This window comes from Thunnus albacares, chromosome 8 (assembly GCF_914725855.1).
Source record: "Thunnus albacares chromosome 8, fThuAlb1.1, whole genome shotgun sequence".
NCBI lineage: Eukaryota > Metazoa > Chordata > Actinopteri > Scombriformes > Scombridae > Thunnus > Thunnus albacares.
This window is the reverse complement of record NC_058113.1, coordinates 32953503-32967891: the sequence shown is the minus strand read 5'-3', so window position 1 is coordinate 32967891 and position 14389 is coordinate 32953503. Positions and strand designations below refer to the sequence as shown.

At 36.2% G+C, this 14389-nt stretch overlaps 1 protein-coding gene across 5 annotated transcripts; it reads right to left on the bottom strand.

Moving 5' to 3' along the window:
• Nucleotides 1-141: 141 nt before the first annotated feature.
• Nucleotides 142-14389, bottom strand: dek (DEK proto-oncogene). 5 transcript variants are annotated; one of them, XM_044359725.1, is made up of 12 exons: nucleotides 14292-14389; nucleotides 12117-12265; nucleotides 9993-10091; nucleotides 9701-9810; nucleotides 9269-9363; nucleotides 8518-8647; nucleotides 7547-7888; nucleotides 5910-6074; nucleotides 5734-5824; nucleotides 4369-4511; nucleotides 3106-3174; nucleotides 142-1035 (listed from the first exon to the last, which is right to left on the bottom strand). In XM_044359725.1, exons 2-12 carry the CDS (start codon nucleotides 12238-12240, stop codon nucleotides 1024-1026), a joined length of 1380 nt encoding a protein of 459 aa, XP_044215660.1. In that variant the 5' UTR covers nucleotides 12241-12265; nucleotides 14292-14389; the 3' UTR covers nucleotides 142-1023. The 5 variants fall into 5 exon arrangements, with proteins under 5 accessions (XP_044215660.1, XP_044215658.1, XP_044215657.1 ...); XM_044359723.1 differs by having other exon boundaries at nucleotides 12117-12273; nucleotides 14292-14383; XM_044359722.1 differs by having other exon boundaries at nucleotides 12117-12273; nucleotides 14187-14361.

Genomic DNA, 14389 nt, shown 5'->3' with positions numbered 1-14389 from the left:
TAAGTTGAGTTCTATATTCGAGGCGTCTGTTTTGATTTGTGAAAAGTGTCAAAACAAGAGAAGGAAAATGATCTCATGTTGTAAATCGCAGCTTTGTTTGAATCAGGAACCAAATAGATGTTTTTGGACACATTGAGACAGTTTTGTTCAAAAAAAGTACAATTTTAATCAGTAAGTAAATTACTTAGTACAATTCATTTGAGGATTTTAAATTGTAAATTAATATTTGACAGAACAACCAAAACAAAGAACAAAAATCCAGAAACAGAAAGTCTTCATCAACAACAAAATAAAGACTTGAAATGGTTGTTAATCAAAAATAGTTTTAGCTAATTAAAAAGCCAGAAGTTGTGAGTTAAAAGCAAAGATCAGATTTGGCAAACTGTGTTTTAAATTAAAAAAAGAAATTAACATCCAAACCACTGCTCTTCATTTTGACCTGCAAAACATCGACTGAATCATTTCAGACACAAAAGGTTTTCTTTGAGGATTTCTGATGAACACAAACTGCATTAAATCATCTTCACAGGAAGTAAAGCAGGAGAATTAATCTATAAAACAAAGCAGATTGTTGAACTGATTCATTAATAAAGACAATTCTCTGACTGTTTCCTGTCTTTTCTACCAAAACATGACTGAAAGTCGACCAACAGCCATAAAATAAAATGTCAGTTTGAACTTTGATAAATCACCGTTCATGTAAGAAATTTGATGTTTTCAACTTGTTTTGAATTTTATTTATTTTTTTTGCAAATCGAACTTTGCTTTGGACTCGACTGAAGGCACGAAACGTGTGCCTGAGAACTCTAAAAAATGTTAATGATTAACTCTGTTGAGTTGACCTGAAAACCTACACGAGTCGAACATTAATAAAAAAACAAAAATAATTATGTATAAAACAACTTTGTATGAAAACAAAACATGATATAAAACAAATGAAAAAAAGCTTTTCAGTCATTCCTGCTGAAGTTTGTCCCTCGTGAAGTTTTGCAGTGATTCACGTCGACTTTATTCTTCAGATCTTCATGTGATGAGCTGTGAGGAAACATTTAAAGAAGCATGAAGAAAAACCAACAAAATATTATTCTGAATAACTGCAGTAATGTAAGAAAGCTTTACAGCTCTACTAATCAACCACAGTGTGGATGATTATGGTTATAATCTTCTATAAATAACATTTCAGATATTCAAATATGTTGTAATATTGTTTGTTTATGTCAACCTGAGAATATTTTTATAATTAATCAGGCTACAACTCATTATTTGAACTATTGTTTGACCTGCAGATTATTTAGATTAAATCAATTCATTGTTTGGTTTATAAAATGTCAACAATCTGTAAGAAAATGTCCATCACAAGTTTCCAGATACTCAAATCTAACATGTTTATATCTCAACAGTTGGATGCAGCACTGTTCACTGACTTCGTCTGGTTTTCATCTCGCTCCACCATCAGGTTACAACTTTTATTTGCAAAACTAAGAAAATGGTTCCACCTGCCTAATATCAGCATGTTAGCATGTTAGCATGATCAGGGCTGCAACTAACAGACTGTGCTGGTCATTATTCACAAAAAGCTCAAACTGATTCAGTTGTATGCTAATGTCTGGCCACCCTTTGATAAATGACAATTAAAAAAATAAGATGTAAACAGCCTTTTGATGTAGAAAAAACCCACAACATTTTCAGCAAAAAAATAGAACATAGTTACTTTTTATAAATTTGGAAAAAATAAAAATAAAAACATCATTGTGACATGTGCAAAAGTTTGGGCACATAGTCAGTACTTAGTAACACCCCATCTAGCAGATATCACAGTTTGCAAACGTTTTTTGTTGCCGGGGGCGACAAACATAAAATCACTTTCTTTAAAGACTTTAAGATGTGCAGATACTCTGCACAGGAATCATCATCAAGCAATCTGAGATTTTTATCGACCTCTGCTGGATGAACCAGGAATTGCATTTTTCTCAGTTTGGCCTTTTCTACACACGTTTACTGACTTGATGACACACTTTGTCTTGTGTTGAAAAGCAGCAGGCTGAACACATCACGGCTGTGACTAGTTGTCAAAATCACAGCTGTAAAACAGTTAATTTCCTGTAAGTTCTTCATAATAAAAGCCTTCAGTTAGTTTGTCGGTGGAAAGCTTTTATTATGAAGCAGCAGGAAATGTTTTTCATCGGCAGTAACTTAACGCGACTCCGACAAAAACTGAAAGTTAGCAGCAGCTAAATGTATTATTTTCTTTATCAATAAATCTCTTTATAGTCAATAAAATATCACAAGAAATGGTGAAAATGTTTCCCAGAGTTCAAGGCGACATCTTCAAATCCTTTTGTTTCAAAACGTCCAAAATTCAAAAGATATTCAGTTTAAAATAATAACACTACTTTAAGTGCCCATATTTAGCATTAATGAGCAGCATATAAACATTGAATATTAAATTAACACAATTTAATGAACAATATAATGTTGTTATAAGCAGATATAATGACATGTAAACACAAACAGTGTTTTACTATATTGTTTCATTATCTGTTTTTATTCAGCAGGTATGAAGTTATAACTGTTGACAAATACATTAATAAACACATCTGCTTATAACTTCATTATAGAGTTACCGTAACATTTAATAGACTGAAACCAGAGGATGTTCAGTATTTTTACATTCATAAATGACTTCAATGATTTACTGACTCAAAATAACAACTGTTGATCATTTTCTGTAGGCTAAGTTATTAAAATTTAATAATATGTTAAGTAGATCAAACAATTACATTAGAACAAGAAAATAACTGAAAATCAGAACAAGATGTTTAAAGTCAGGCAGTAGATAATAAAATAGAGTCGTATATTTTCAGGTTATGATTATTTGTCAAGTTCAAATCAATAAGTAAATTGATTGAATTAAATGACTAAAAAATGGATTCGTGGAAGTGAGTGACATTAAGAGCACTTAAAGTCTGTACGTAAACCAAACACCATAATACAGGTAGAGAGTTAAATGTGTGTGTGTGTGTGTGTGTGTGTGTGTGTGTGTGTGTGTGTGTGTGTGTGTGTGTGTGTGTGTGTGTGTGTGTGTGTGTGTGTGATGATACTCACAGACTTGACTGTCTGTTTGATGTAGTCCTTCCTGCTGGTCAGGTCGTGGTCTGGATATGTGTCAAACACCTGAAAGACAGAAAGGAATGATGGGAAAGAAAATTGAATAGTAGGTTATCATTTTATAAATCTTTTGTATTTATGTTACGAATGTTTTCAAACTAAGGAGTCGATGTTTGTTATCAACTGAATGTGATGTAATGTCATCGTCATTTTGGGGAAACATGTTGGTGAAGAAATCCTGCTCCTAGTCTAGTTGAACTCTTGAACCTGTTTCTATCTGAGGGTTGCTTGCTGACCTCTGGGGTTAACTAGAGATATCTTTGTCTTAAGCCTGCTGTTTTAGAGACCATACTTGTTAGTAAGAAGGTGTAACGGTTTGTGTCCCTCCAGTCTGGTCCCCATTTAGGGACCAGACTGTTTTTAGCTTTGCTTCTGGAGAGGTATAAAGCTGTCTAGTTTGAGTTCACAATCTTTAGGGAAAGGACCAGCTGAACAACAAGCTTTCTCTCCACAAATACAGGATGATTGTATTTTTGTTTGTGTTTGGACATTTGTATAATTGTTACTGATGATGTGATGGATTGTACAGTGTTTACAACTGCTTCAACAAGTAACAATGTTTAAGGCTTTCTTTATGTCTCCATGTGCTTCTTCTTTCTCCAGAGAAAATTTCCACAACAATGAAAGCTCAACTCTTTCAAACACTGTAAAAGTATAAATGACCAGTCTGGTGATTTTATATTTTTCTTCTTGTCAACAAATCTCATATTTGGATCCAAACCAACAATGAACTGATCTACTAACAAGTGTTGTATGTGTATCAAAGCCTGATATATCTTATTGATCTGTTGTTGTCCAGAAAGACCGCTGCACTGGGTCACATGATCCTTCATCATGAAGAGTTTAGTCTCTTCAGTTTGTTTAGAAACGGCTCCAAAGATTAATAACAGTGATCATGTTTTCAGTCTCTAGAGAGTAGTTCTGTGTAAGTTCTCTGCAATGTAAAACAGTCCAGAGGTTGTGATGTGTAACACAACCAGTTAGTGAAGCTGTAAATAGTGTTCCTGCACATGCTCAGTGGCGTCTGCTTTACACAGAACTACTCAGCCTAAACTTCACTGCTGAGCAGCTCTTCACTCATGCTCAGTTCTCAGATTTATTCACTCTAGTGATCATGTTCCAGAAGCTCTGTTTTTGGATTTTAAAGCACCAGTTTACTGTGAGAGGTGAGAAATGGGAGTGAAATGGACATCGTCTTACCCTCTGGCAGATCTGTTTCATGGTCATCTCCTCCAGATCAGCCTCCTTCAGAAGACTTTGGACCGTCTCCTTCAGCTGCTCATCAGTCGGCGATTTCTTTATCATCTTAATGAGCGGCTCGTCGTCGTCTGAACTGTCCTCTGCTGTTGGGAGGAGGACACGGAAAAAGTTAGAGGAAACTGTAGTAAAACTTTGGAAGCCATAAAAAGAATAATGTAAATGTCACAGGGATAACACGGACTAACAGACACATTAACACCTGCAGCTAATCTACAGTTTACAGTCTACAGTTACTTCTTCTACATTAAAACACAAAGGACTCGAGTTCAGGCTGTTTCATGACTAAATAAAGACGTGAAATCGCTGCTGTTGACTGAATCCAAGAACCTCAGAATTTAATGTTAATCTCTGAGAGACACTGAGATGATTTAAGTAAACAATCCTTTTTTAGAAATCGACAGGAACTTTATAAAACATCATTTTGACCATGAATCGTTGACATGAGCTCCATCCTCTTTAACATCTAACTAGTCTGATTCAATAATTCAACTCTAACAATAACAGTTTTTACATTTTTTAACTAGATGTTAAATAGTGTGTGCAGATGAGAGATGATGAGTAGACAAGAGCTACTTTAGAAAATTAAAATTATGTTTAAAGGATTTTCCATTGTACATAATTTCTCTGCTGTTTTTTTGTGAAATTTCATCAAAAGCTGTGATTGGCTGGACATAATGGAAGCATTTCCTGTTTTTATGATACCTAAAAAGCCTTTAGTTGCATCAAACTACAGAATTATTAATAATAAGTTTCTGCAGTGTTCATCATATTCAAATTTACGACCTTTTTAATACCACAAAACATGATTTAATACCTTTTCCACTGTCGTACTGGTTCAGGAATGACAGAAAACCAGTTGGAACAATCAGGTATACAATTATGTAATAATTATTTATTGACATATCACGTTTCTTCAGTACGTCCCGGCTGTATATAAGAATAATTCCTAATAATAGAATTTTAAAATGTGTTTTCTTTTATTTAGGTTTTTGAGAGGACGAGCTTCATGGCAGCTTCCTGCAGCATCAGTCTCACTTGGAGTTTATAGACGTAAAACGTCTCCCGACAGCCGCAAACACACAAGAAAAACTTACGACTAATGTTACCGTCTACAGCAGGAACGAGACAATAGTTAAGACCTTTAGATAAGAAGCTGAAGACGTTTTAAAACCCCCTGAAGTCTTTCTTTGAGGAACTGAATTCAATGTATTTGAAGAGTTTTGAAGAGCAGCAGATACCTTGTGATCAGGTAGATGATGTCCAGTGATCTGGAGTTACCTGTGCAGCTCTGATCGGTGGTCTCACCTGTGTTTGTGTTGTTTTTGCTGTTGCTGCTGCTGTCGGCCTTCTTAGTTTTGGCAGCTGGTTTGACTGGAGCTGATTTCTTCTTTTTGGGCTGCGAAACAAAAAGAAAATCATCAGCTCAATAATGTGGAAACACGTCCGAGCCGCCGCACGTCATCAGACGTCTCCAGTTTTACCTTCTCATCGGCTTCGCTGTCGGCGTCGGACTCGGACTCGTCTGAAACTTCCTTCTTCGCTCTCTTTTTTGGAGGACCCGTCTTCTTCGCTGGTGTCCTCTGTCTTTTCACTGGTGCAGATTTCTTGGAGGCAGATTTCCCTCTGCTTGACTTTGATTTGGAAGACTGACACAAAAAGTTTGTAGATTAAAAACTAAAACTATAAATCCCTCAGAGAGTTCATCCAGATCAATATGTCATATTTGTTATTATGAATATAGTTTTGAGTTTGTGATGATGGGCAGACGCTACTGAGGCTTGCTTCACTTCTGTGTTTCAATACGTCGACGTTGGAGTTTGTGTCAAATGAGGATTAATACAGACTGATGACGTCTCTGCTGCTTCAGAAAACACTTCATTCAGTTTGACACTGTTGCAGTTAAACGATACGATGCTGAAGTCAAACACACACAAGAAGAAAAGAGAATAATAACTGAGAAATATGGTGATTTATCATTTTGGACACATTCACTTATTCAACTAAGTGTGTCCAAACTACAAAAACATTTCCATCAGATAATAACTACTGAAATAATATTTAAATGAACATCTTCGATCACATCAATTGTTATTTTCATCATCGATTAATCTGCAGATTATTTGTCTACAAATGTTTTTAAAATCCTGAAAAACCATTTACAATTTCTCAGAACCTGCTGTGACGTCTTTAATTTGCTTGTTTTGTCCAAACAGTCCAAAATGTTTTTCTATTTAAAATTACTGTCAAATATGACAAAAAAAGCAGGAAATCGTCATATTTGAGAAGCTGAAAACAGAAATTATTTGGCTTTTTTTGCTTGAAAAATAACAAAAACAATTATTCTGTATCAAAATAGTTGATCATTAATTTTCTGACCATTGACTAATCAATTTATTAACTAATCGTCTAATAAATATCAACCAAAGTTACAACATAAGTGTCAACAAACAAAACAACAAAAATATTTGATGAGGAGGTTTTTTGGACGCATTTATCAGTCATTTGTTAGAATGTAAATGTAAATGTAGCATATTTTACAATAATGTGCATTTACTGCAAGAACAAGAGTTTTATAGATTTATTAAATCTGCAGATTCTTTTATTGCACATATGAGATTCAAACAGTAAAGTCAGTGAGGTGTTGTAGAGCAGCTGCTGTAACTGGTTTTAACCACCAGATGTCGCTCTGCTGCTGAATTTAAAGCCCCAAAGTTTCAGAAAACTTTCATTTACTCATCATCAGTTTTTCTTTAATAAAACAAAGACTTGAGATGATAAAAAAAATATGTTTTACATCTTATATTAATGCTGCAACTAACGATTGTTTCCATTATTGATTCATCTGCTGATATTTTCTTGATTGTTTGGTTTATAAAATATCACAAAACAGCTAAATAATGACTTCAAATGTGCAGTTAATAGTCAAAAACCCAAACAAATAAGCAAACAAATCAATAAAAAACAGCAGATCCTCACATCTGAGAGGCTTAATTGATTAGTAAAATCTATTCATTTTCTGTCAGCCGATTAATCAATTAACTGATTAGTCACAGTTGGTTTATTTAATGATTTACCAGAAAATAGTTTCCAGTTTTGTGCTCAACCTTTACAATCTCACCTCATCATCTTCATCAGACTCATCCTCCTCCTCCTCTTCTTCTTCTTCGTCTGCAGACTCCTCCGACTTGTCGGACCGGTCCTCCTCTTTCTCCGATCTTTTCTCCTCGGTATCCGATCCTTCCGCCTCGGCTGAAGCTCCGACCTTCTCGTCTTCCTCGTCGTCATCCTCGTCGCTGCTGGAGTCCATGACGATGGCTTTGGACTTGCTTCCTGATTTGGACTTTTTGGGGCTGGACGAAGAGCTCCGGGGTTTAGGTTTGCTCTTCTTCTTGGTTTTGGCCTTCGAGTCGTCGCCTGATAGTTTCTTCTTTGATTTCTTCTTTTTCTTCACAGGAAGACGCTGCAGAAACACACAAGACGCAAGTTTCAGTTTCTACGACTTGACTGATGAGTCGCTGCTTCCACAAGAAGAAGAAACTTAAAACACTTGACTTTATCTCCTATTTATCATCTATAAGCAGAATATTAACCTATAATTAATCATCAACAACACATAAAACAGTTATAAGCAGATCTAAGAACATTTTAACTGTGTTTATTAATGTAAACTATTACAACTTCTCTTTATAACTATTATAACTTATGAATATTTTACGTAATTGCAACTAATGATTAATCTGTTGATTGTTTTTAATCGTTTGGTCTATGAAATGATGAAAAATGGTGATCAGAGTTTCTTTTTACCAGCCGTTAGTAAAAATAGTAAAAAACATAAAATATTCAGTGAAGACAAAAGAAATATTAAATATTAATTATATTCATTTGACAGACTAAAACCAGAGAAATTTGACTTTTCTTTAAAAGTGAACGATTAAGCTATTATCAAATCAATTAACTAATTAATTAACTGACTAATCACTGTGGCTCTACTGTTTTACTATCTTCACATTCATTATCTGTTTATACACCAGCATCCAGTCTGACAATAACCAGATGATAAATTAGAGCCGACGAGCTCACAGCTCTCACCTTGCCGCTGTTTTTCGGCGCGGCGAGGAACGTGAGGATCCTGTCGACCAGATCTGAGTGGGTTCCTTTCTTCTCCAGATCCAAAACTGTGCAGACGACTTTCAGTTTGCTGTTGGTAAAATTTGAACTCCTGCATCCAAAAAAAAAAAAAACCCCAAATGATTATTGTTCATCTTCTGGGCTTCAACACACATCTTCATCACAGAGGTTTTTACACCTCTGAGGAAAAACTTTCCTTCACTTTCATTCAGCTGAGAAACTGAACACGAAACGGAGAAAATTTATAATTCAAACCAATAATGACAACATTAAAGTTTCTGAAAACTCTATAGTATAAATCCATACGGAAGTCTGATGATTAAATACTAATTAATTGAGAAGTCAGCTGTGTTATATTTCATCAGACGGCAGCACGTTCAAATTAAGAAATTTTAAATCAAAGCAGATTTGGAGCTTTAATGAAACAGTATTTTAATAAAGCCCCAAACATCTTTTATTCATGTCGCTTCAATAACAGACTGGTTTCATCTCAGCAGTTATAAAAATCCCTCTTATCCAATTTAACATGAATTACATATTTAAACACGAGGGTTCACTATCTGCATATTAATCTACACATGAACACAAATCATCCTCGACTCGTCTAAACTACCGACTCTGCAGAGTAGATGAGTTACTGAACAAAAACTACTGTGAACGTCTGAGTCCACATGATGACTCAGTGTGAAAGCGTCTCTGCCCAGAAACTCACTTGAGAAGTTTTTCTCGTTTTTTGGTGTACTGTTCGCTGGCGGCGTCAAAAGGAAAGCCGTTAAACAGACGCAGGTTCTTCTTTATTGTGGCCATCTGTTAAAAGAGCAAACAATAATAATCTCTACTTCACTGCAAATGTTTAGAAATCACAATTATTTGTCATTTTTTTTGTAGTTTTGTTTACAGAAGAGGTTATAAAAAAAAGACTTGAGACTGTAGTTAACAGCTCATACTTGTTCCATTACGCATTTATATGAAGTTTTGAAGGGAACAGTCTCTCTTCCCTGATGCTCCTGGCTCATTACCATCACATTACATCAGTAATAAATGATGTCATGAATGAAAAACCAGAATCATTAAACTTCAGTCTTCAACAGACGGAGTCTCTGGTTCTGTGCTGGTGGGTTTTATATCATCCAGATGTTTGTACCTTTCCTGGTCTGTCGAATAAAATGGCGTGAAGAGGTTTCAGATCAGCTGGCTTCATCTTGTTGATCTGGTAGCCGGTGCGTGGAATATCTCCTAATTTATCTCCACTTCCTGAAAAGGCGGGAAATCAACCAGCCGACAGTGTTCATACACATTTCAGCACAAAGCTGGACGGCTCAGATGTGTGAGTTCTGCACAACACTGACAAAATAAAATACTGTGTTTATATAACTGAACACATAATTTAAATGAAGCAGAAGAAGAAGAAGTTAATCACATCCAGCAAACTTTACCATCTCCAATCTTGAGCTTCTCTCGTTGCTTCGGTGCCTGGAAGTCGAGCCTCTCAACTGTCTTCTTCGCCCGTTTGCCCTCGATGATTTCACCTGCAGCTGCAACCACAGTGAGAATTATATACAACATGTTTTAAAAATGTGAGTTTTTTTTAGTATATTAGGGAGCCGTTTAACAGTAGTGTTGGTGGTTTGATCTCTTGCTCTTCATGTTCACATCATAGTGTACTTGAGCAAGACACTAAATCTCAAACTGCACCGAGCAGAGCAGCACTGTGTGTGTGTGTGTGTGTGTGTGTGTGAATGAGAGGCTTTGTAAAGCTGTAGAGTGTCAGTTGTGTTATATATGTTGATATCTACACAGTGTTGTTGCATAGATGTGATGTGTGTGTTGTATAAACTATCAATCTGAAATCTTTCTTCACTCTCAGATACTTAAACGTGACTTTAAAATGAAGGTTGTTGTAACGTTGTGAATGATGCTGCTGCCACCGCGTTTCACAGATGGATTAATGTTCTTATGCTGGAATAAAGTGTTTGCTCGTCTCCAAACGTAACGCTTCTCATTCAAGCAAAAAAAAAAAAAAGTTGGATTCTGGTCTAATCAGTCCACAGAACGTTTTTCCAGGAGCTTTCTGGTTTATCCAGGTGGTCTTCATCAAACTGTAGATGGGTATCAATGTTCTGCAATGCACACCATTGATGTTCAGTGTTCTTCTGATGGTGGACTAATGAACACTGGCATTAGTCACTGCAAGAGGCCTTTAGTTTCCTGGACGTTAACCTGGGGACCTCCTGGACTATTACACTCCTGCTGTTGGTCGACTCCTCCAGAGGGTTAGCGAGGTAACTTCAGGTCTGACTCTGGGTTTAAAAACGGAGCTTCTAATAAACGGAGAGATTGTTTACGACACTAAACACATAATGATGATTTTAGCTGCATTTTAATTGTTTACGTTGATTTTCTCCAGCTGACTGTGATGATTTTAACCTCTGAATAACATGAGACAACTGTGTGATGATAACTGGAAATAAAAAAACAAATATTGTCTTTTATTAGAAAAATAAACCACACAGTTAATTGGCTCCATGATTATAAATGCAACATTTGGGTGAGAGAGACTCATCAGTCATTAACTACTTTTCTACTCTTTGCTTCAGTAGCAGAAACAGTCTGAATTATGTGACATATTCAGATGGTTTCTTCATCATCCAATTAATAGCATAGATACTCACTCTATACTGAAGCATATATAATAATTCCTACATGTATTTTAAGCCTAAGTCTACTTTAAATATGTGGAAATTATTTCTAGTGTTTCTACATCTTCTTATTCTGTTGTATAATTACAGACTCGTTTACATTTCACTTCATTGAATATGACTTTTTTTCTGTCACTAAAACACTTTTTGCAGGTATTTGGTGTCACAGTTTCATCTCATATCATGCAATACTTCATTCATAGTTCTGATGATGTCACTCACTTTCACATGAAGGCGCTCGTAGCTGGAAAACTGGTTGATAACCAGCTTCATGATACTGGTTATCAGGTTGGCCATTAGGCTCAGTGAAGACAGATAACGAAGTGATATGTTGGGTGATGTTGAACTGGCTTCGTAGCTCAGCCCTCTGGGGAGGGTAACAATGGTGATGGATGTCTGCCTGACAGTCGACTGATGGAGTCTAAACTCCTTAGAAACAGTTTTGTAACCTTTTCCAGCCTGTAGAGCATCAACAACTCTTCTTCTAAAGGTCCTCAGAAATCTTCTTTGTTCGAGCCATGACTCACGTCCACAAACCTGAGTTGTGAAGCTCAGAGTTTGACGGTGAAAACCCAGATTTCTCTTCTTTAAATAAGGCAGGGCCTCCCAGACTCATCCCATTGATTGAAACACCTTCCCTCTTCAAATTAATTGGTAATTCTAGAGGTTCACATACTTTTGCCTCACACATTGGATCATTTTCCTCAATAAATTAATGTTAGAAAAAGTGTGTGTGTCTGTGTGTGAATGTTGGATTACTGGTTTAACAAACAAAGACAGCCTCCATCTGCATGTCAGGAGTGTTTTCAGTTTCTGACTTGACAACTGAACTGAAACAATAAAGCAATTGTTTGTCTTTACCGGGTATTTTGGAGCGACTTTTGTTCAGACTGGACTGGTCGTCCTGTGACGTCTCCTGCTGGTCTTCCACGTCTTCCTCCGACACTGCAGAGCTGTCCATCGCTTCCTCCGCCACGTCACTCATATCTGCTTTGCCTCAGTCTGAGTATCAATAATCCTGAAAGAAGAAGGTGAACAAGTTTACGTCAGCGTTATTGCTCCCCTAGATGTTCTGCCTTCTTTATCGCTGTGAATAATAAAAGTTAATATCCTCTCTCTATTTAAGAATCTGTATTAATTTGTTTAATAACTGAATCAATATCCTTCACACCTGTATGTGACAGGTGCGTCGGGGTTCCTGTCACACAGTTGCAAGAGTTTGTCACTTTATTTCAGGATTGTTAACCTGAGAGTGGTTAAATGTCAGGTGTGAGATCAAAATTACATTCAGAAATCAGCCAATTTAATAAAAACTAACATAAAACCACTATTAGTGTCGTTTGACACATTAGTCTTAACTCAAAGTCCACTTAACAGCATCTTTTAAGGCTTTTAGCTGCACGTCATGGTCTTCATAAGCCAATAAGATGCAGCTGAACATTCTGAAAAAGCTAATAAGTGGACCTTGAGTCAAGTTTATCAGAATCAGAATCTGTTTATCAGTCAAGTAAACAAGCATGCAAAGAATGAACAAAAACAACATAAAAGAATAAAAATGAAACAAAAGTAAGGTAATAATAATAATACCAAAAAAACAAAGTAATATTAGAATTAAATGAAAAGTGTTATTTTATTATAGAGCAAAACTTTCCAGCGAAAATAAAGAACTTTCAATCTTGTCCTTCAGTTTCAACAGAAACAGAACACCATAATTTTAACTGAATTATAATTTAATACAGGACCATTACTGGGGCGGGTTACCTTGCACAGAAATTATAATGAGACTAACTTCAGACTATGAATATCTGGTACTCATAAGATCCCCACACATGATTTTGTGTCATTAAAAAAAACAACAACAACACAGTTTTCTAGATATTTGCTCTACATGAACAGTGCATTATGGTGGAGTAATACTATGGAAACAGGAACTAATTATATGATATAAATTAGAGCTGCACCACAGGGATAAAATCAAAAAATCAAGATATTTTTCACCAAATACCTCGATATGGATATTGCGACAATATTATAGGGACTTTTTGGCTTTCACAAAATATTTACACTATGAGATGTTTGATAAATAATCATCAGTAATGTTGATATAATGACTAAGTGGTTAAAGGCAAACAATAAAACAGTTCAGAAAATTACATCACTTTACTGTAATGCAGCTTTTAAAACCTGGAAAAGACACTTACGCCATCAAAAAGACGATATCCAGTCTCATATAGCGATATCGATATAATATTGATATACTGCCCGGCACTTCAGTAAATGTAGTTTGGTATATCAGAGTTATGCCGAACAATATTATGGGCTCTAATATTGTGTCAGGTCTTAACGTTTGTCATTTTAACTCATGTTCTACCAGGTTGCTGCTTTTGTCTATAAAAACAACATAATTGTTTAACGGTGTTTGGCAGCTTGGACAGATGCACTGAGCACTAATGTCTCAGGTTGACAACCGTTACTGTTTACCTATTTAAAATGAACTGAATCTTTTTTTAAGTTCAACCTTAAGTTGTGTGCATGTGCAGCAGAACCTGCATGTTTCTAAGGAAATACTCGGCCTCCTGTTTGGTTTAATTCGTGCTTCATGCTGTGCAGGTTGATGGTGTTTTGTCTTTATTCCTTTACAATAAACGTCGGTGCGGATTGGCGCGCTGTAACTTTGCGTTATCGTTACGTTAGCTACCGCGCGTTAAGGTCGCCCGTTGAAAGGCTCCGGTATAAACTATGACTTCAACGTCCACTTCTAGTACCGGCCCGGTGTTTGTCGGTTAGTTAGCCGTTGTTACATGTGTTGCCAGTGAGTTTAGAAGACAAACGTTAACGTCTGCAGCTAGCCTCCGCCTGCTAACACCGACGTTAGCCACAATAATGTTAGTGACGTTCACTCTGAGCTCAGACAGAAACAGCGATACTGACCGTTTACAGCCTCGTGAAGCGATGAAACAAACTCCACATAAATGTCACCCGATATCCAAACTCTCACTGTCTGACGGTTAGTTGCAGCGGCGGATAAAAGTTCACCTTGTTATAAACAGGAGAAGCTGCAGCCTGCGTCTCGTCTGACAGTTTCTTGTTTTTTGATTTCATGATGGCGGTTTCTCTGGTGGGCGGGGATTACG